Source organism: Peromyscus californicus, unplaced genomic scaffold (assembly GCF_007827085.1).
Source record: "Peromyscus californicus insignis strain IS unplaced genomic scaffold, ASM782708v3 Scaffold_14__1_contigs__length_90479793_seg_2, whole genome shotgun sequence".
NCBI classification, from domain to species: domain Eukaryota; kingdom Metazoa; phylum Chordata; class Mammalia; order Rodentia; family Cricetidae; genus Peromyscus; species Peromyscus californicus.
The window spans coordinates 7314411-7333660 of record NW_026294436.1 but is presented as its reverse complement, the minus strand read 5'-3'; the positions used below and the strand labels follow the sequence as shown (position 1 = coordinate 7333660).

Sequence of the window (19250 nt, the reverse complement as noted above, 5' to 3'; positions counted from 1 at the left end):
GACGGTGATGGAACCAGATAAACATGGAAGTAGAAGATGCATGTGTGACTGCGTCTTCCTGTTCATCCCCAGGACTCTTCCAGGGAGAGGTACGTGTAATGCTTTCAGTGTCCAGTGTCCTTAGACAAACCAGAGAGATCTTCCTGCTGGCCAGAACAAGCTAGAGGATTTAATCCATCCAATCTATCTTGTAGTCGGCATCTTGTTTTACCTTAAGACCCCACCTACCCACTTCCCCACAGCGGATGAGGAGGTATAGTGCTGGCAGAAACCCTTGCCCTGGGGCAGACCTTCCATCCTTATGAGGGTGGGAGTATTTTAGTATACCCATTTTTTCCCTTCCTATTTACTTATGTTGCTGGGAAAGGAACCTCAGGCCTTGTACATGCTAGACAAAGCTCTTCACCTCCCTCCTCCTCTCCTTCCTCTTGTCCCCCCTCTCCTCCCTCTCCCCCTCCCCTGTTTCTTCCTCTCCTCATCCTTTTTCCCATCCCCCTCCTCCCTCCTCTTTAGGTGATCACAGGGTGTCACTTTATACCAGGACGCTCTGGAACTCACCATGTAACCCAGACTGGCCTCCAACTCGAGGCAATCCCTCTGCCTCAGCCCTTCAAATGCTGGGATTACAGGAATCTGCCGCCACATTGGTATAATATTTGCTGATAGTCCCTGAGGGGATCAGGAGACAAGGATGCTGTCAGTCCTCCTTAAAGGGTAAACTAAGGCAAGTGATAGCCCCCAGAAGGTTCTGGCCCGCTCACACGTCACAAAAGCCCTGCAAGAGCCCAGCCAATCACTCATTGTCTCACTTATTAACCAAGGCTCAGCGACGTTAAACTAGCAGTCCAAGGTCACACAGTGGGTGTAGAAGCCAGAATACTGGCGGGATCCTCCACCTTTTGCCCCCAGGTGCTTCTTCGGGACTCGCGGCCCTTCGAGCTTGGACTGGAACCAAATTTCCCCGCCCTCGAAGAATCTGCATCCAGGCGAGGATCGCGCTCGCGAGCGGGGTCACCGGGTACCCACTCTCTGGAACCCAGGACGCTGAGTCAGCGTAACCCGAGCAGCCTAATGAGCGAAGCCCCCGCCCCCTGACTTGCGCCCCGCCCCGGGAGAGGGCCAGCCCCGCGGTCGAGCGCAGCCGGAGTGCGACAGCTAGGCCAGGCAACAGCGCGGCTGCCCAGGGCGCAGCATGACGGCCATCGGCGCGCAGGTAGCCTCAGGGGCCCGCGGGGAGCAGAGCCGGGGTACAGCCTACCATGGGGGAGGGCTGGGGACCCTCCGTGACTGAAGCCCTGGGTCAGGGTGACAACTCCCCAAGGTGCCCATTTCTTGCTGGGAACCCCGCCTCTCCCCCCCCACCCCCCGGAAGGTTTCTCTGAGAGCGATCTAGGGGTACCTGCTTCCCCCGCGCAGCTCGCTCTCTGCAGTTTTCTCGGCCCCTGAGAGCGCCAGGGGCCACCAAACTTTCCTGCGGGGTCACCAGTGAGTGACCTGTCGGTTAGGCTTTTCGCAGGGGGTCGTTGGGAATTTTTAAAAACCGGGCATCTGGAGTGGAGGACTGTCAGGATGGACTTGCAAAATGCTAGGCTTGGTTTATGTAACGGTGGACTAGTTGCTTGTAAAGCCAGAACTTTCTGGGAGCCAAGATTGCAAATATCATCTTCCCCTAAATCCGTTTGGGGAGCTAGGTAGAACTGAGGTGGGAGTGTACTCACTGGGGACCTGACAGCCCAGGAAAAAGGCTCCTGAGACAGGAGCCTCCGCTTCCCCTAAGATCTGGCTTCTTTTGGAGCACTGCTGAGTGTTTGTGTTGGCTGAGAATCTCCACATTCCTACCCCCTTCAGAGGGCAGTCGGGAAGTGTCCACTACCCTGCGGGCTAGCTTCCTGCTCACCCAGGCATCCCGGTGGCTGGCTGTTCTCCAGGCTGTCCACTGTCCGGTCTTGTTCTGAGGAGCACAGAGAGGTCAGTTGACCCTGCCTTCAGATGCTCAGGCCCCATGACACTGATGATGTTAGGTCGTGTCCCACCCATGAATCGCCATTATTATTTTTATCATTATCGATACTGCTTGACACAGATAGGATCTTGCTTTGTTGCCCAGGATGGTCTCAGACTCCAGGGCTCAATTCACCCCCCTTCCTCAGCCTCCTGAGTAGCTGGCATTATAGGCATAGGCCACCCCTACAGCTCTACCCATTTTACAGAGAGATAACTGAGGCTCAAAAGTGACCTGACCACAGAGGGTAGCCAAGTGACAGAATGTAGACAAATTCAAGTCTTCCGGCCTCCAAACTTCACTTACCCTTTTGGCGAAAAGAAACCGGCCCTGCACAGGCCACCCCCAAACCCTTTAAGCAGAACTCAGTTGCTAGGGTGTGACGGGGACTTTGATTTGGTGGCTTCTTTTTCTTTGTTCCTGGGCATATTCCAGACCATCTCCAGGGAGGGGCCTTGGGAGGAAAACATACGAAGAAGAGAAGATGAGACCAGGTGTAGGCATCCCAAAACAGGTGTGGGGCACCTCAAAACAGGTGTGGGGCACCCCAAAACAGGTGTGGCACCCCAAAACAGGTATATGGCACCCCAAAACATGTGGAACACCTCAAAATAGGTATGTGGCACCCCAAGGAGATACTTAGAAACCAGTGTGGATGTGGGAGGAGCTAGGCTAAGAGGTACAAAAACCATAGATAGGAGCCCCTTTCCAGGGGAGGAGGAGGAGAAAGAAAGAGGAGAGGGAGGAGGGGAGGGGAGGAGGTGGGGAGAAACAAGGCGAGGAAGAGGAGAAGCCTATGGGGAAGAGGGGAGAGACAAGGAAAAGAAGTGATGGAAGAGGAGGAGGGAGGAGGAGGAAGGGGAGACAAATAGCCGAGGGAGAGACAGGGAGTGGGCGGAGGAGGAGAGGAAGAGGGGGTAAGAGGAGGGAGGGTGGGAAAAGGAGAGAAAGGAAAGGAGGGAAGAGAGGAGGAGGGAGGGCCAGAGAGGAGGAGGGAGGAGGAGGAGGAGGAGGAGGAGGAGGAGGAGGAGGGAGGAGGAGGAGGAGGGAGGAGGAGGAGGACAGTCCAGTCATATTTGCCCCAGGCTCAGGTGTGCGGCGGCGGCGGGTGAGGAAGATGAGCTACACCAATGTCAGTGCGGGACACAGAGCTCACTTGTCCCTGCTCTGAGGAGAACTTGGCCAATGACCCCATCCCCATAGCAACCTTAGCACTTAGGTACGATCATCACCTTCAGTGGAGAGGAGGTGAAGGGGGAATAAGTGATAGCTGGAAAGCAAGATCTGTTAGTACAGGTCTTCATACCCTGCTCCTTGGGAGGCTGGGGCAGGAAGATCCCAGGTTCGAGGCCTGCCTGGACTAAAGTGAGTGTAAGGCAACTTAGTCAGACTCTGTCTCCGAATAAAAGACTAAAAAGTGTGCGGCAGGAGTAGAGCACTTGCCTAGCATGCACGAGGGTCTGTGCCCAGCAGCAAGAATGGGCACAAGGCCTGGATCAAGCAAGTGCAGGCAGAGCTGAAGGGAACAGCTAGGCTGGCTCCTCAGCTGGCTGCAGAAATGGCAGTGTGTTAGGAGAGGTATGCTGGGATGGTAACCCGAACCAGGCCTGGGCAGAGAACGCATTGCAGAGTGGCGGATACAGGAATGTGAGGAATGAGTATGAATTCAGCGTGCATACTTGAGGTGCTGTCTGTCTTGGGGAGCAGAGGACAATATGACATGGCATTGGGGTTGGCCTCAGTAGCCAACAACAGGTCAGCTGGGACACAGGGTCAAAGAGGGAATAAAGAGGGAATGACCAGTGTTATCATCGGAGGAGGTCCAGGCCCTTACTGAAGGAATGGCCTTAAGGTTCAAGGAACGGAGGAGAAGCAGATGGCACGGGACCAGCTGCCCACTTCCTCTTTCCCAGCCCTTCCACTCAGCTGCAGGTCCCTACACACACCCATCCCTCCCTGCCCCACCTCCAGGAGAGGATTCCCGCCCCCGGGGTCACTGGAAGTTGGTGGAGGTGCCAGCAGTGTGGGGGTGAGGTACACAATGGTTCCAGATGAAGGCTAAAGTATGCACGATCCTTGCTGGTGTTGATGACCACTCTCAAGAATCAGGAGGCACCTGTGGCCACACATTTTGTATGTGGGGACTAGGGGGACCCGGCAACCTGAAGTGCTGTTCCTCCTCCGGCTCTGTCTACCTTGTTTTCTGAGACAGGGTCTTGCACTGGCCTAGAACTCATCAGCCAGGCTAAACTGGAAGACCAGCAATTCCTAGTGACCGGTGGGTCTCCCCAGTGCTGGCATCCACTATACCCAGCTCGCTTGCTTTCAACATGGGTTCTAGGGATGGAATTCATCTTTGTGCTTGCAAGGCAGGCATTTTTCTGACTACCCTGATGATGTGGCCTGGAACTCACCAAGTAGGGAAGACTGGCTGGCCAGTGAGCCCCAGTGGGCCACACATCTCTCCCTCCCCAGTGCTGGGATTATAAGTATGCACCCACATACCCAGCCTTTTTTTGTGGGTTCTGGGGCTCGAACTCAGGTCCTCACGCTTGCGAGCGCTCTACAGACCTAGCGGTCTTCCCAGTCCCACACGTCTCTATCCACAGGAGCCTTTAATCCTTGCAGTTCTACTAGTGGTCGGAGAGTTTAAACGAAGGCTGCTTCAAGTCAACAGCAGGAAAGGTGACACCAGCTCTCTGTCACCTCTGTCTGATCCCAGCATGGCAGCGTCTTAAGGCCTGAAGATTAAAGTCCAGTCTGGGCCTGGGACAGGCGGGGCTGAGGAAGGGACTGGATGTGCCTGTTTTCCAGACAGCGTGAGGCCTGGGGTCAAAAGGTGTCTGAGCTGGCCTGCGTGTCTTGTGACCCGTTTATTTCTCTGCATCTGTGGCTGCCCCATCCTGTGACCGTATTAGTCTCTAGGGATTTCACAGCCTTGCCAGGTGCCTTCCTGCAGGGATTGCCAGCTTCACCGGGCGGATGAGAAAACGAGGGGACAGCCTGGAGATGGGGCTCAGTCGGTAAAATGCTTACTTAGCAGGTGTGGAGCCCTGGCTTCACACCCTAGCACCGGATGAACAAATGCGGTGATGCCCGCCCGTCGTCCCAGGGAGGAGGGTTAGAAGTTCAGCGTCAGCCTTGGCTGTACAGGGAATCAAGGCCAAGCTGGGATGTATAAAACTCTGGCTCAAAGTAAAGGGAGAGAAGTGAACCGAGAGAGAGAGAGAGAGAGAGAGAGAGAGAGAGAGAGAGAGAGAGAGAGAGAGAGAGAGAGAAAGAGAGAAGAGCATGCAAGTCCATTCGTTTGAGACAGGTCTCACTGAATCTGAAGCTCACTCATTAAGCTAACCTGGCTGGTGAACGAGCTCTAGGGATCCGCCCATCTACCCCCCAGCCCCACCCAGCCCTGGAGTTACAAATATGGCCCTCTACCACGCCTGACTTTTTATGTGGGTGCTGGGGATCTGATCTCGGGTCCTCGTGCTTGTGTGGCAGGCACTTTAATGGCTCCCATCTCCCAGCCCTAGCAGACAGCCTCCTCAGGGCTCTGCCTACAGTCTCCCGGGACCCAGGCTCAGTGTCACGTCGGCTCGCACTTGCCTTTGGAAATCTTATTCACAGCCGACACACAGTGCTCCCCACGGTCTCCTTTTCCTCACTCCCTTCATGTCCCAGCCCCAACCATTCTGTGTTATCTGTTTTTCCTGCCTCCCAAACAGTGATGTAACGTGCTTCTGTGCATCCTATAAATGAGTCATTTAGCTTATTGTCTGGGCAGGAGGCTCAGTCTATAAGGAAACTTGACCAATTTCCCCAGTGCTCTTCCTCCAGTACCCACCAAGTACACAGATCTAACAGCATGCCAGGTACCACAAATACAGCAGTCTCTTGACATGTCGCCTTGCCCTCTAGGGGCACACAGGGTCCCGGTAGGACAGTTACTCCAAAACACCATCAGAATGGAGTGGAGAGCAAAACAGGGCACCTGGTGGAGCAGCAGTAGAGGACCTGGTGGGCTGGCTGCCCGGGTGGGAGCGGCCTCTCCGGAGAGAATGAGGAGGATAGAGAAGGTGTCATTCTTGGGGGTGACAGAGCAGCCCAGGAGCTCAAAGAGGGGGCCAAGAGGTCTGAAAGAGGGATTTCCCGGGCCTGGAACTTTGTGCGTGTGTGTGTGTGTGTGTGTGTGTGTGTAGACCAGAGGCCAACTTCAGCTGTTATTATTTAGGCACCATCTTTCTCTCTCTCTCTCTCTCTCTCTCTCTCTCTCTCTCTCTCTCTCTCTCTCTCTCTCTCTCTCTCTCCTTCCCTGTGTGTGTGTGTGTGTGTGTGTGTGCCTGTCTGTCTGTCTGTCTGTCTCTCTCTTTCAGACAGGGTCTCTCGCTGGCCTGGAGTTCACCCAGCAGGCCAGGCTGGCAGGCCAGCAAGCTCCAGATCTGCCTTTCTCTGCCTCCTCAGCACTGGAACTGCACACACTTATCATCGTGCTTGTCTTTTTTTTTTTTTTTTTTTTTTTTTTTTTTTGGAGCTGAGGATCGAACCCAGGGCCTTGCACTTGCTAGGCAAGTACTCTACCACTGAGCTAAATCCCCAACCCCGTGCTTGTCTTTTGTAAATGTGGGTTCTGGGGATCCAACTGTGGTCCTCACGCTTGCAAAGCAAACACTTTACCAACAAGGCCATCTTTCCAGCTCCGATTTGGGCTTTTCACCCTGGGTAGAGATGCTGAGAGGAAGAAACAGTGAGGGATTAGTTTGCAGTTGGTAAACTCCTGGCGGGCTCTGGCAGAGGAGGAGGACAGGTAGAAAAAGGAAGGCCCCCAGTGGAGGTGGGTCTACAATGGGAAGCCGGGGAGGGTCACTTCATGGTTTCCCACGATATCAGAGCAGAAAACAGGGCTGGAGGAAGTGGGATTGGCTGCTGGGAGTTTTCTTCCCTGGTGTCACAGGCCCTTGCCAACTCACTAATTCCTGTGGTGTCTTCCAGACCCAGAGGCTGTTGGGCCCTAAGAGGCCCCACCGGTCCTTCTTCGAGTCCTTCATCCGGACCCTCATCATCGCGTGCGCTGCCCTGGCTGTGGTACTCTCTTCGGTCTCCATCTGCGATGGCCACTGGCTCCTGGTAGAGGACCGTCTCTTTGGGCTTTGGTACTTCTGCACCATCAGCAACCACAGTGGACCACACTGCCTGAGAGACCTGAGCCAGGCTCACGTGCCCGGGCTGGCTGTGGGCATGGGCCTAGCACGCAGCGTGGCTGCCATGGCCGTGGTGGCTGCCATCTTTGGCTTGGAGCTGCTCATAGTATCCCAGGTGTGTGAGGATGTCCGCTCACGGCGCAAGTGGGCCATCGGTTCTTACCTCCTCCTGGTTGCCTTCATCCTCTCCTCTGTGGGCCTCCTCACCTTCATGATCCTCCTCAAGAATCAGATCACCCTCATGGGCTTCACCCTGATGTTTTGGTGTGAGTTCACTGCCTCCTTCCTCTTCTTCCTCAATGCCACCAGCGGCCTTCACATCAACAGCCTCACTCAACCCTGGGACCAGCTAAGAAAAGTCTAAGTCTCCTCCTGGGGGCCCTGGCTTCTCTAAGGAAGTGTGGTCATGACGGGACTTCTCTGACATGGGACCTCTGGCTGGGAGTGAGTGGGACAATGACCTTGAAGCTGCCTCTTAGACACTAAGCTCTAGAAATGGCCCTTGGGAATCTCTTCAACTGCCCTCCAAGCCAGAGGCCAGAGGAGCGCCTCAGAACCACAACACAGCGAGTTGTAGAGGTTAGCCAAGCTATTAAGATGTCAATTCTAAAATAAGAATATTCTAAAACTTCTGCCTTGGGTGTTTTCTTCCCTGGACTGGAATAGACTGTGAAAAACACCAGCAGTCGGTTCCAGGCAGGCTGCCCAGCTAAGTCGGGTTCACACCTGTTTCATTGATTGCACCAGGATGTGGGCTACAGGGGCCCTGGGATACTTTTTTAATTTTTCTTGTGTATATGTGTGTGCTGTGTGTGTGAGTACAGTCTTCACACGTGTATGAGTTCATGTATGTGTAGATGTCCATGCAAGTGTGTGCAGATGGAGATGTAAGGTTGATGTCTGGACTCATCCTCAATTGCTCTTCTACCTGATTCATGGAGGCAGGGTCTCTTGGTCAAACCCAGAGCTCACCCGTAAGGCTGGTCTCACTAACCAGCTTGCTCTGAAGATGTGCTGTCTCTGCCTCCCAGGCTGGAATTACAGGTCAGCCACCACACCATCCAACACTCTGTGAGTTCTAGAGAGCCCAACTCTGGTTTTCTTGCTCACACAACAAGTACTTTAACCACTGAGCCATCTTCCAGCCCAGCCCTTGGGACTCTTGAGGTTTCTAAAAATGGCTCAGTCCTCCACCTCAGGGACCAGTCAGTGGCTAGGATCTCCCTCAGCTCTAGGGGGCTTTGCATACATTTCCCTGGTTTAGCAGGATTCCCCCAGAAAGCCTTTTGAATAGTAGGTTTTCGATCTGTTGACTTAAAGTCCCCCCCCCCCCCCCCCCCCCCCCGGTCCCTTGTGTGGACCCACAAGCTCCGGAACACCCCAGTTTCTAGAGGCTGGACTCTCAAGCTCCAGAACACCCCAGTTTCTAGAGGCTAGCTGTCCTCCTCCTGGGCTTAGTTTGAAGTCTTCCCCAAGCAACGTCCCTGCAAGAGTGCTCAGGTGATTTCCAGCATAGTCTTCCCTGAGGCCAGTTTAGACGCAGGACTGTTTGTGAGACTGTCATTTGTAAGGGTCAGGTGACCTCAGCGTCCGTTTCTGATCCTGGAACACATTTCAAAGAGCACATGCTTGCCCTGCTGAACTCCACAGCGGGTGAGGGGACAAACAGATGTTGAGTAATAATTAACAGCTTGCAGGGGATAGGTGGAGGTAAAAGCGGTCAAGAACCTGTGGAGATTTCCTTACTCACTGGAAGAACTACTCTCTCACGCACGCACACGCGCGCTCTCTCTCCCTCTCTGTGTGTGCACATATGTGCATGTGCATGTGTGTGCAGGTGCATGTGTGTGCAGGTGCATGTGTGAGCACCAGTATATGGAGGCCAGAGGACGACCTAGGCTGTGTTGTTTCTCAGATGCTATCCACTTTTTTTTTTAACCTTTGTGTGTGGATGTGGGCATGCACACATCATGACACACAGGTGGAGTTTAGAGGTCAATATTCCCTACTGCCCTTCACCTTCCATGTTGTTCCTGAAAGGGGTTTTTTATTGTTCTCAGCTGCATATGCCAGGCTAGCCAGCCTGTGAGCTCCCAGGGATTTCCTGCCTCTCTTTTCACCCTACAAGCACTGGGATTGCAGATGTGATCACTACCATACCCAGCTTTATGTGGGTGCTGGGAACCCCATCTCAGGTGGTCAGGTTAGTGCAGCAAGCGTTTCTACCCACTGATACACCCCCAGACCCATTTTGTTTTTCGAGATGGTCTCTCTCTGGTCTAGAATTTTCTGGGTGGTCTAGCTTGGCTGGTCGGTGAGCTCCAGAGACCTCTGGGTCTCATCTTACCAGAGCCGGGATTACAGCTTTTTTTACACTGCTTCTGAGGATTGAGCTCAGGTCCTTGTGCTTGAAAGGTGGTTAATGAAGCCACTGAGCCATCTCCTCAGCCCCCAGATCTGTTGGCTCATGGTGTTGCTCCATTCCCAGTTCTTCACCTCCCAGGAACAGGTGAACTGTTTTGCGTTCTCTAAGGTCCTTTCTCCTCCAGCCACTGTGTGTGCATTCTTAGACTTTGCCCTGATCTTGTCACAAGGGTCCCTTGAAGGGCTAGATGAATGCACCTGTGATGATTTTTTTCTGGTGCTGGGGACCAAACCCAGGGCCTTCTAAACACTAATCAAATACTTCACCACTGAGGGCCCATTTTATTTTGAGACAACATGTTGCCCAGGCTGGTCTCTCCTTTGTGGGCTCAAGTGATCCTTCTGCCCCAGCCTCCCCAAGTAGCTTCTATTGTGATTTTGTGTATGTATGCATACATATTCACGTGTGAACACTAATGTGTGTGAGGGTACACAGGCATGTGAAACTCAGATGCTATCCCCTCCAACTGAGCCAGATTGCCATTTCCACCTGAGGAGTTCATGGGAGCTGTCTGGTTTTTACCAAAAGTAGAGTTCATCGACCACCCATGCTGGGTCTCAGCCTGGGAAAGGGGTCCCGCAGCAGCCTGCAGGACGCAAATGGGAGGCCCTGTCTCCATTTCTGTTTCGGTCTCCCTGTTAAGTTTTGTTTCAGAAGAAGGTTCAAACATTTCGTCCTCTTTCATGCTCTTACGGAGTCAAGGAGTGCAAATACTCAGGCATGAAGAGCCAGGGTAATGGGAGCTTAGAGTGCAGGGAGGCGGGTCTCTGTCCTTCCCTGTTGGAGAGGTGAAAGGTAGGAAACCAATGCCAAGCTCAGACGTTTAAAGTAAAGAGCTATGCACCAGGGTTCCACGGAGATGGAGCTCAGCTGGTACAGCGCTTGCCTATTGTGCCTGAAGTCATGAGTCTGATTCCCAGGACCACACAGACCAGGCTTGGTGGTGCACACCTGTAATTCTAGCACTTGGAAAGTGAAGGTAAGAGGATCAAGAGTTCAAGGCCATCTTCAGCCACCTAGGGACTAGCAGACCAGCCTGGGCTACAGGAGACACTGTCTCAAAAAACAAGAATTCCAGATCGTTACCAAGTAGCTTGGGCAAGTCTTGGGCCTTCGAGGAGCTGTCTCCCATCCACAGGGAGCATGGCTTAACTTCCTGATGTGCCTACTTTCCATGGAGTCCTCCATGCCACATCAGGGATAACGAAAGGGGCTTCAGGTGCCCCGCGACTTCATCAGCTTAATTTAGCTGCTGTCCTCAACGCTCTGAGGCAGCTTTAGGGCAGATGAGTTGCCGTAGGGGACAAATGAGAGCTGTCTAAGGCCAAGAGTCTTGATTGCTCATGTTTTCTGAGCTTGTCCTTAAAAGCGAGCTGGTATCTGAAGGCAGGGAAGCTCCCTGCTCCTGCAGGGAGAAGTTGGGGAGGGGGTCTAGAACACCCCCCCTCCCCAGGTGGTAAAAGATTGATATACACAGACTAGGGTTTTCTGGGTGTCATTTATTCACCTGCCTCTTCTGGAGCCCCTGACTTTCTCTCAGAAGAACAAGAAAGACCGGACCACAGGCCTGTTTCCTGTGCTCCGTGGTGACCCAGTCTCGCTTAGCTCTGAGGAAGCTCAGACCTGGAGGAAGGCCTTTCAGCCACCGGAACACAGGGAGAGAGCCGTCCTACTGAGCGTCCAGCTTTGTCCGCGGCCGGCCTTGCCGCAGCCTCAGATGACACTGGCCCTGGGAGTGCTCCGGCTCTGCTCCGAGGTGCTGGCCTTGGTGCTGTGGGTGGGACCACTGGCGGCGTGGCTGAAGGAGCTGCTGAGGGCCACAGGGCGCAGCGGGAACCCTTGCAGGTACCACTGGCGCCATTTTTTCTGAACTTCCAGCTGCACCTGCCCGAGACCGGCCGTCAGCTGCAGCAATCGCTCGAGAGGGAAGGCCGGGCCTGTGCCTCGAACCTGACTCACTGATTAGTCCCGGTGCTCCTGTTCTCACGGCCCTGCTGTGTCCCCTCACCTATAGGTCTCTGACTGACCATTTCCGGCCCATGTATAGAAAGAAGGTACTGAGAGCCCTCTCTACCCTGGGGCCCTTGTACAGGCTGTCTTTAATTTTTTAAATTATTTTTTACTTTATCGATCATCTATCTATTTATAGAGACAGGCGTGGAGACACATGTGTGCCATGGCATTCTTGTGTAGGTCAGGGGACAACTTGACCCCTCCTTCCTCCTCAGTTCTGGGGGTCAAAGTCGGGCTGTCAGACTTAGGGGACAGCCCCAGTCACCTGCCGAGGCATCCTGCTGGGCTGCACCTGCCATCTGCTAACGCTGTTCCTCAGAAAACGTGTGAGATTTGCTCCATAAACTGCACAATCAAGTGTCCAAACCTGCATGCTCGCTCCCATAACCGCCTCTCTCTATCCGGGGTCTGAGGGTTTGCTCTGTAGACATTCCCTCTGTGGTTCCCAAGAGAACACTCGGACCTCTGAATTCGGGTTTGATGTTTGATTTTTGGGAAACGTCTGAGGTCATATTCCCATTCAAGTGTGTGAACCAGACAGACTGGCCAACAGCCACAGAGACACTTGGCTTGTACGTAGTACCTGTTTAACCAGGGTCAATGACTGGAGCTTCATATCCTGAAACCTTAGTCTCTGTGCAAGGCCGGGCCAGTTCCAAGTGACCCACTTCACTCAGGGGAAGACTGAGCTCCAGGCCGGAAGTGACCCAGGTCACCCACAGACCCAGCAGCAGAACTGTCAGGAACTTGGTTTCTGAGTGGGAACTGGGCTCCTCTGGGTTTGCTGAGCTTGCCCACGGATAAGAAGCACCCAGAGAGTTTGGTAAGGAACACTTAACAGGCCCAACCCAGCCCCACAGAATCTATTTCTGCTGGCTCTATCCTGGGGACATTGCCCAAGATGTGACTTAGCATACTCCCAGGTGACTCTGCCAGGCACTGCCCCGGCACCCTTCCCAACCCCCTTCTACTGCTCTCTCCAGGGAGCTCCTGTCTTGGAATTCCACGGTTCCCCAGGACACTCACCTCACCATTGAGGAAGCAGTAAAGGATGGCTACCACCAGCCCCTGCCAGAAGGAACTGTGTTAGTTCATGGGTTGTAGACTTAGCTGACGATCCCTCCCACCTGCTCCTGCCCTTGTCCTTGAGCGAGCACACACACACACACACACACACACACACACACACACACACACTCACGTACGCATGCACGCATGAATGCATGTGCACACACGCACACCTCCCCTCTCTTTCGTGGTCTTTTAGCCTGGGGGGATTCCCTACCTTGGGGTCCACAGTACACTGATGTGACATCCTTGCTCAACACAGACAGGAGTCACTTACATCTATTGACCCTGAGGCCTAGCAATATGGCTTCCCAACTCCCGTGCCAGCAGTAATAAGGGAAGAGCTTCTGATTTGAACCCTGACTAATGGGATGGTTCGGGTCTCTGGAATTGATAGAGAGGCCCATTCAGGAGAGCAGAGACAGGAGGCCCCGGAAGTATCACCCCCAGCCCATTGTGAGGGCCAGGGTCACCCCAGTGGGAGATCCTGGGCTCACAAGGAAGATGACCAATTCCTGCTGAAGAACAGACGTCTGGTCAGAGCGAAGCATGTGTGAGGGCAGGTCTAACAAGTGGGAGCAGCTCTGGGGTCCAGGCTGTGTCTCCGGACATGGAGGGTGGAGTTTATCTGGACCTTCTCTGGGAGCTCCTGTTTTCCCGATGCCATTCCCCGGGTCCCAGCATGCATCCGGCCCCGGTTAGGGATGTCAGTCTGCAATGCCTACAGAGCCACGGGTGATGTGTGATGATTGCTACCGTCAACTTGATGGAGACTAGAATCACCTAGGAGGAGAACCTCTGAGCATGCCTGTGAGGGGTTTTCTAGATTTATCAAGGTAGGGAGACTCTCCCCAAGTGTCCAATGGAGAGAAAGTCAACTGAGCACCACAGTGCCACCAGCTGCCTCAGGCCCTGCTGCCAAGATTTCTCCACCATCATGGGCTGTACCCTAGAAGTGAGGCAAATTAAAGCCTCCTCCTTCCCTACACTGCTCCTGTCAGGGTGTTTTATCACAGCAATGGGAAAGTGACTAATCCACAGAGAACCTGCTCCCTCCCTCTCTTGGAGCCCGCCTTACCATCCCGCCTTCTTCACAGGCCTGCCCTCTGTCTCCCTGATAATCTTCCTCCCCCAAGGGGCTTCCATACACAGCTTAAAACTTCAGCTGGCCTGGCCTCTCTTCTCTAGCCTTTAGCTACTTACCGCATTGAAAGACCCCCAAAGGGCAATGGACCTACCCCTCCATGGTGGGCTTAATATCTACAAGTGCTCAGGAATATTGGCTTTGTGAGGTATGTGTGTATACATGTGTGTATACGTGTGTGCGTGCGCATGCACGCACGTGCGTGTTTGTGTACACTTATGTGTAAGTACACGTGTGCTGACTGATGAAGGCCTGAAGTCAACCAGTCCACACCGGTCATTATCCTCAATCAGGTCTCTGCAAGCTTTTTAAAGACAGGTTTCTTTGGACTCTTAATGGCCAGACAGCTGGCTCATGAGCTCCCAGGATCCACCTGTCTCGGGCCCCTCAGTACTTGGGTTACTGGCACCCCCACCCCAGTTTTTTACATGTGTGTCAGGGGTTCTAACCCAGGCCCTCAGACTTGAGCAGTGAGCACTTTGCCCACTGAGGAATCTCCCCAGGCTGTTTCTGAAGGGGGCAGGACTTGAAGGCAAGGCCCATGCATAGTAAGCACATGTTCTACCATGAGGGTATAGAGCCAGAATACTCTGGTGAGTTGTTGTTGCTGTTGTTGTTGTGGGTGTATACGTTTTTTTCTTAGAGATTTGTTTTTACTTATATGCAGTTATGTATATTTGTGTGTATGTGTGTATGCTGTATGTGTTCAGGGATCTGTGGGAGCCAGAAGAGAGTACCAGATTCCCCAGAACTAGTTACAGGAGATTGTGAGCCACCTGATAAGGATGCTGGGAACCAAACTCGAGTCCTCTGCAAGAGCAATAACAACTCTTAGGCACTGAACCATCCCTCCAGCCCACGGCCCCCATCTCTTTTGTTTTAGGAGACAGGATCTGGCTACATTCTCTGGGATGGTTGGCAGATGCAGGCTCATTCTGCTATTCTCTTCACTTTGGTACGCAGAAGAAACTTTGATATGTTTATGTATGAGTACACATATGTATAGATGGGTACATATACATATTTCATTTAAAGTATTTGTATACATAGGAACATACACACAGTTTTGGGAACAGAATCTCACAAGCCACTGGCTGGCTTGTGACTTGCAGTGTAGCCCAGGCCTGCCTAGAGTGTCTTCCTGCCTGTGCCTCCCAAGGGCTGGGATGACCACCAAGCCCAGCTATTTATACATTTTTAATGACCTCATTTATAAGCAAGTCCATGGGACATGAGGAAAGCGTTCCTGTTTTATTTTTATTTATTTATTTATTTATTTTTTAATCTTATCTTCCCAGTTCTGGGAACAGGAAGTCCCTATCTACATGGAGAAGCCGTTCTGGAGACCCCAAGCTCTCTGAACGCTCACTGCCCACTTTGGTGGTCAAGCCAAGTACTTCCAACGGCCTGGACCTCAAAGCCCCCGACGGGATGGGTCATGGTGAACCCACTGTTACGTGTGCAGTAGGAACGGGGTGCTGGCAGAGGCTCTGGTCAGGGAAGATCCTCAGAGAAGGGTACAAGGGACAGCCTGGGGTTGGGTTTGAAATAGGAGAGAGGTCACGATCTGTGTCCCCAGTGAAGAGTCTTCCCTGGAATCCAGAGCAGTAGTGATAGCTCTGCCTACCAGGAGCAGAATCCAAGGGATGAAGGAAGAGTGGAGGCCTCACTTTGAGGAGGCTCCCCTCCCCATTGGCAGGGCTCTGCTAGAGTCTTGCTGCCTGTGGGAATATTAGCAAGGAAAACTAGCGGGGATGGGGTGGGGGTTGGGGGATAGATGTCCTCAAGCCCTACAGCATGATCACAAGGCTTTTTTGGAGCAATGGGCTTGCTTTCATTGGTGTTTAAGCGTGTGTATGCGTGTGCGTGTGCGTGTGCGTGTGCGTGTGCGTGTGTGTGTGTTGGTGTATGTGTGTGTGTATGTGTTGATATGTGTATATGTATGTCTCTGTCTGCATACGTGTGTGAACACATGCATGCACAGATTGTACTGGGGATGGAACCCAGGGTCTCAGGCATGCAGGGCAAGCGCTCGACCAGTAAGCCACAGGCCAAGTCCGCTGGCCTTGTCTAATGGATACTGTAAGTCTGGAAACAAACTGTTCTTTTGGCTTCTGGAAAGCTCCAAACCCAGGCTGACCTCAAACTTGCTCTGGAGTGAAGGATGACCTTGACTCCCACCTCCTCCCAAGTACTTGGATTACAAAGTACACTACCAAACACCAGGTTTATATTTTTTTCCACTGATAAGTCATCTACATATTTTTTCTCCCTCTGTTGTTGCTGAAAGTGACTTTATGTTATTTTTGGAAAGAAATGGCTACATGCAAAAAAATAAAGTAACAATGTGAGGCTTGAGACTCCAACTAGGAAATCTTCTCACCCTTTTTTTGTTATTGCCACCCTAACTTCACAACATCTTGGTGAATTAGAGGTAGGTGGCCTCCCCCACCTCCCGTCAAATGATTCTGGTGAAAACCCCAACAGCCAGGGGCTAAGAAGACTGCTCAGTGGGCAAGCACCAGGCCCTGAGTTCCAACCCAGAACCCATCTAAAGTATCTGCTGTGTGGCGCACCCGGGAGACAGTGATTGGCAGGTCCCTGGGCTGGCTGGCCAGCTAGCGTGGTTTAGCCTACTTGGGAAGTTCCAGGCTCCAGGGAGATCCTATCTAAAAAACAAACAACAAAACAAAACAAAACAAAAAAGTGGGCAGTAGCTGAGGAATGCTGTCCCCTGGCACACTCACGAGCACACACACACACACACACACACATACACATACACACACACGTCCAGCATCCTCTTGCCACCCACTCCCACTTCCTGCTCCTGGGGGTGACTTGAGTCCAGCCTGAACTCCCTTAACTGATTTTTAAATAACATGCTGATGGTGTGAGTTTCCAGTTTCTCAGCTTTCGGCGTTTCCTCTGGACTTTGCAGTAAGAAGAGGAGGCTCATCTGCCTGCCTGTGGTTTTCCACCGTGTGCCCCTCACTGGGGCTGGGAATGTCCTACCAGCTAAGGTTGTATAACACTCTGTACGCCACGCTCGGTGGATTTCCGCTTTCTTTCTCCCAGGAGTCAACCTCCCCCTTTCCAGTACGCTTTTACTATTGGAGACTGAAAATCAGTTGGTATCCTAAGGTCCTCCCGCTGTGGCCCCTGGGTTGACACTGTATGAGACTGACGTTCAGGCTTGCTATCTCTGCAGCCTCATTTCTCTCTAAGGAGATTGAAAGTGCACGCGCGCGCGCGCGCGCGCGTGTGTGTGTGTGTGTGTGTGTGTGTGTGTGTGTGTGTGTGTGTGAATGTGTACATGTGTGCAGGTGAATGCATGTACATAGATGCGGAGGTCTCAGGTGTCCTTTGTGTTTATCATAGGGTCTCTCATTGGCCTGGAACTTCTCCAAGTAAGCTAGGCTAGCTCAGTAGTGAGCTCCAGGGATCCCTGTGTCTCTGGTCCCGTCTCAGCATCAATGCGATTACAGGCACGCACTCCACACACAGGTTTTCTGTAGGATCTGGGGGCTGAACTCAGGATCCCGTGCTCTCCATGCCCGTGCTCCACTGACCGAGCCATTGCTCTGGTCCTGAGGAATCCTCTCATGAGTCACAATCCCCAAAACTTACCTGGAAGGAGCCCAGGGCCAATTCAAAGAACAGCCGGACCTCCATGGCGTCCTCTGTGGAGAAGGCGAAGACAATGTAGTGGATGCCGAAGAGGGGGATCAGCAGGAGGGTGGACTTGGCCAGGCGCCTGGGGACACAGGGACATGCTGCCACTCCTGACCTGCCTCAAGTTCTCCTCACACAGGGTTCGACTCATCTAGGGCCTGATTGTTTCAAGTTTTACTGCAATGTCTCCAGATATTTCTTTAATTTGGGGGTTTGTTTGTTTTTCTGGATCTATCTATCTATCTATCCATCTATCATCTGTCTGTCTAACTATATCTGTTGTCTGTGTACCTAGCAGCGATTTATCTATCATTTGTCAATTATCTTTGTATGTACCTGCTTATCTATCATGTACCAATCAACTGTTTATCACCTACCTATCTACCATCTTTGAATGTTTGTATCTGTACGTATCATCCATCTACATAACTACCTATAGTGGCCTCTACCTGTCTACCCACCTATCTATGATCTGTGTATTTTGCAGTGCTGGGTGCTGAACCTTGGCCCTCACTCACGCCAGGCAAGTATTCTGTTACAGAATAACATCTCCAACATGTTTTCACTTATTTTGCAAAGTCTCCAAAGTCCCTGCATGCTCATCACCCAGACGCAACACTCGCCAGACTCATGGCCAAGTCTCAGTGCTTCCGGCCACCCACCTCTATCGGTAACATCTAAATAAATATCCATTCAACAACTTGACTAGCGTATAAACCAGATGCCCGTGCTAGTGCTGCTGTGCTCAACAAATGTGGAAAACCAGCTTTCTGCCTTGCTGTGCCCTTTCTACCCCACCTCATCTCAACACCTCCTACCCACTCCCCCCCCCACCCGCCTCCCAGGCTTGCGGTGGTCAGATCTCTGCTTGCAGGCTTCCTGTCTGATTTCAGTTTTCTCTCTCCACAGTGTCCGAGCCTTCATAGTCAGGCATATTTCTACCCACTCACCCCAGTTACACCATAGGTATGCCTTGGGCCTGTCTTTGTACTTGGCACTACTGGAGTAAACAGTAGGTGCTCAATAGATGCTTGCTGATGGCCCCAGCAGGCCAAGTTTTTTGCCTTACACTTACTTATACTGGTTCACTTCATTTCCTCTTGTTTCTTGGCTTCTGAGTTTTCTCATCAGGATTCTTAGAATGTTTATAAAAAAGATGAAATTGATCTGCAAAGCACAAGGCAGAGGTCATGCTAAAGGGATCTTGTTTCCTGAGTCCTCTGTCCTGGCCCAGACCCCTAGAGCTGGGGACAGGAAAGACTCCCCAGCCAGGACAGCAAATCATGGCTGTTCATCCCTGCGCCCAGAGTTCCGGTGACACATAAATCCAGAGACCACAGCTGGAAGCGAAACACCCTGTGTCCCGGCTCAGTGGCTCACGGGTCTAAGCAATTGCCAGCCAGACCACTCGCTCTTGGGGCTTGGAGTCCCCTGTAAATCTTGATGAATGCAGGTTTGGATGAGCCTTGGAGTCCATTTTTTTAAACTTTATTACTTTAATTATATCTGTGTTTGCACACATTCTCCCACATGCGCACACATTCTCCCACATGCGCGCACACGCGCACACATGTGCACAGACATGCGTGTGGCCGTCAAAGGCTAACTTGCAGTAGTCACTTCTCTCTTCCACTGCAGGTTCTGGTGATGGAACTCCAGTGGTGAGGTGTGCACAGCAGGGGCTTTTTCTCACTGAGCATCGTACCAGCCCACACTTTTCTCTTTAAT

General features: G+C 52.5%; 2 protein-coding genes across 2 annotated transcripts in view; one reads left to right on the top strand and one right to left on the bottom strand.

Moving 5' to 3' along the window:
* The first annotated feature begins 788 nt into the window (after window positions 1-788).
* Tmem37 (transmembrane protein 37) lies at window positions 789-7829 on the top strand. Its single transcript, XM_052736540.1, has 2 exons — window positions 789-1213; window positions 6989-7829. The coding sequence occupies exons 1-2, from the start codon at window positions 1193-1195 to the stop codon at window positions 7559-7561; spliced, it is 594 nt and encodes a 197-aa protein (XP_052592500.1). The 5' UTR covers window positions 789-1192; the 3' UTR covers window positions 7562-7829.
* Window positions 7830-11101: 3272 nt separating this feature from the next.
* Sctr (secretin receptor) overlaps window positions 11102-19250 on the bottom strand; it is a 51699-nt gene continuing 43550 nt past the window's right edge. The window contains 4 exon segments of the mRNA XM_052736743.1: window positions 11102-11506; window positions 12662-12703; window positions 17478-17604; window positions 18598-18689. Coding sequence (XP_052592703.1) covers window positions 11336-11506; window positions 12662-12703; window positions 17478-17604; window positions 18598-18689 — 432 coding nt within the window. The 3' untranslated portion in view covers window positions 11102-11335.

What these genes read in the sequence shown, in the direction of transcription:
- Tmem37 (XM_052736540.1), top strand. Translation starts at nt 1,193, where the DNA reads ATGACGGCCATCGGCGCGCAG. An exon ending in TGACGGCCATCGGCGCGCAG is followed by an intron (nt 1,214 to 6,988) that starts GTAGCCTCAGGG and finishes GGTGTCTTCCAG; the next exon opens with ACCCAGAGGCTGTTGGGCCC.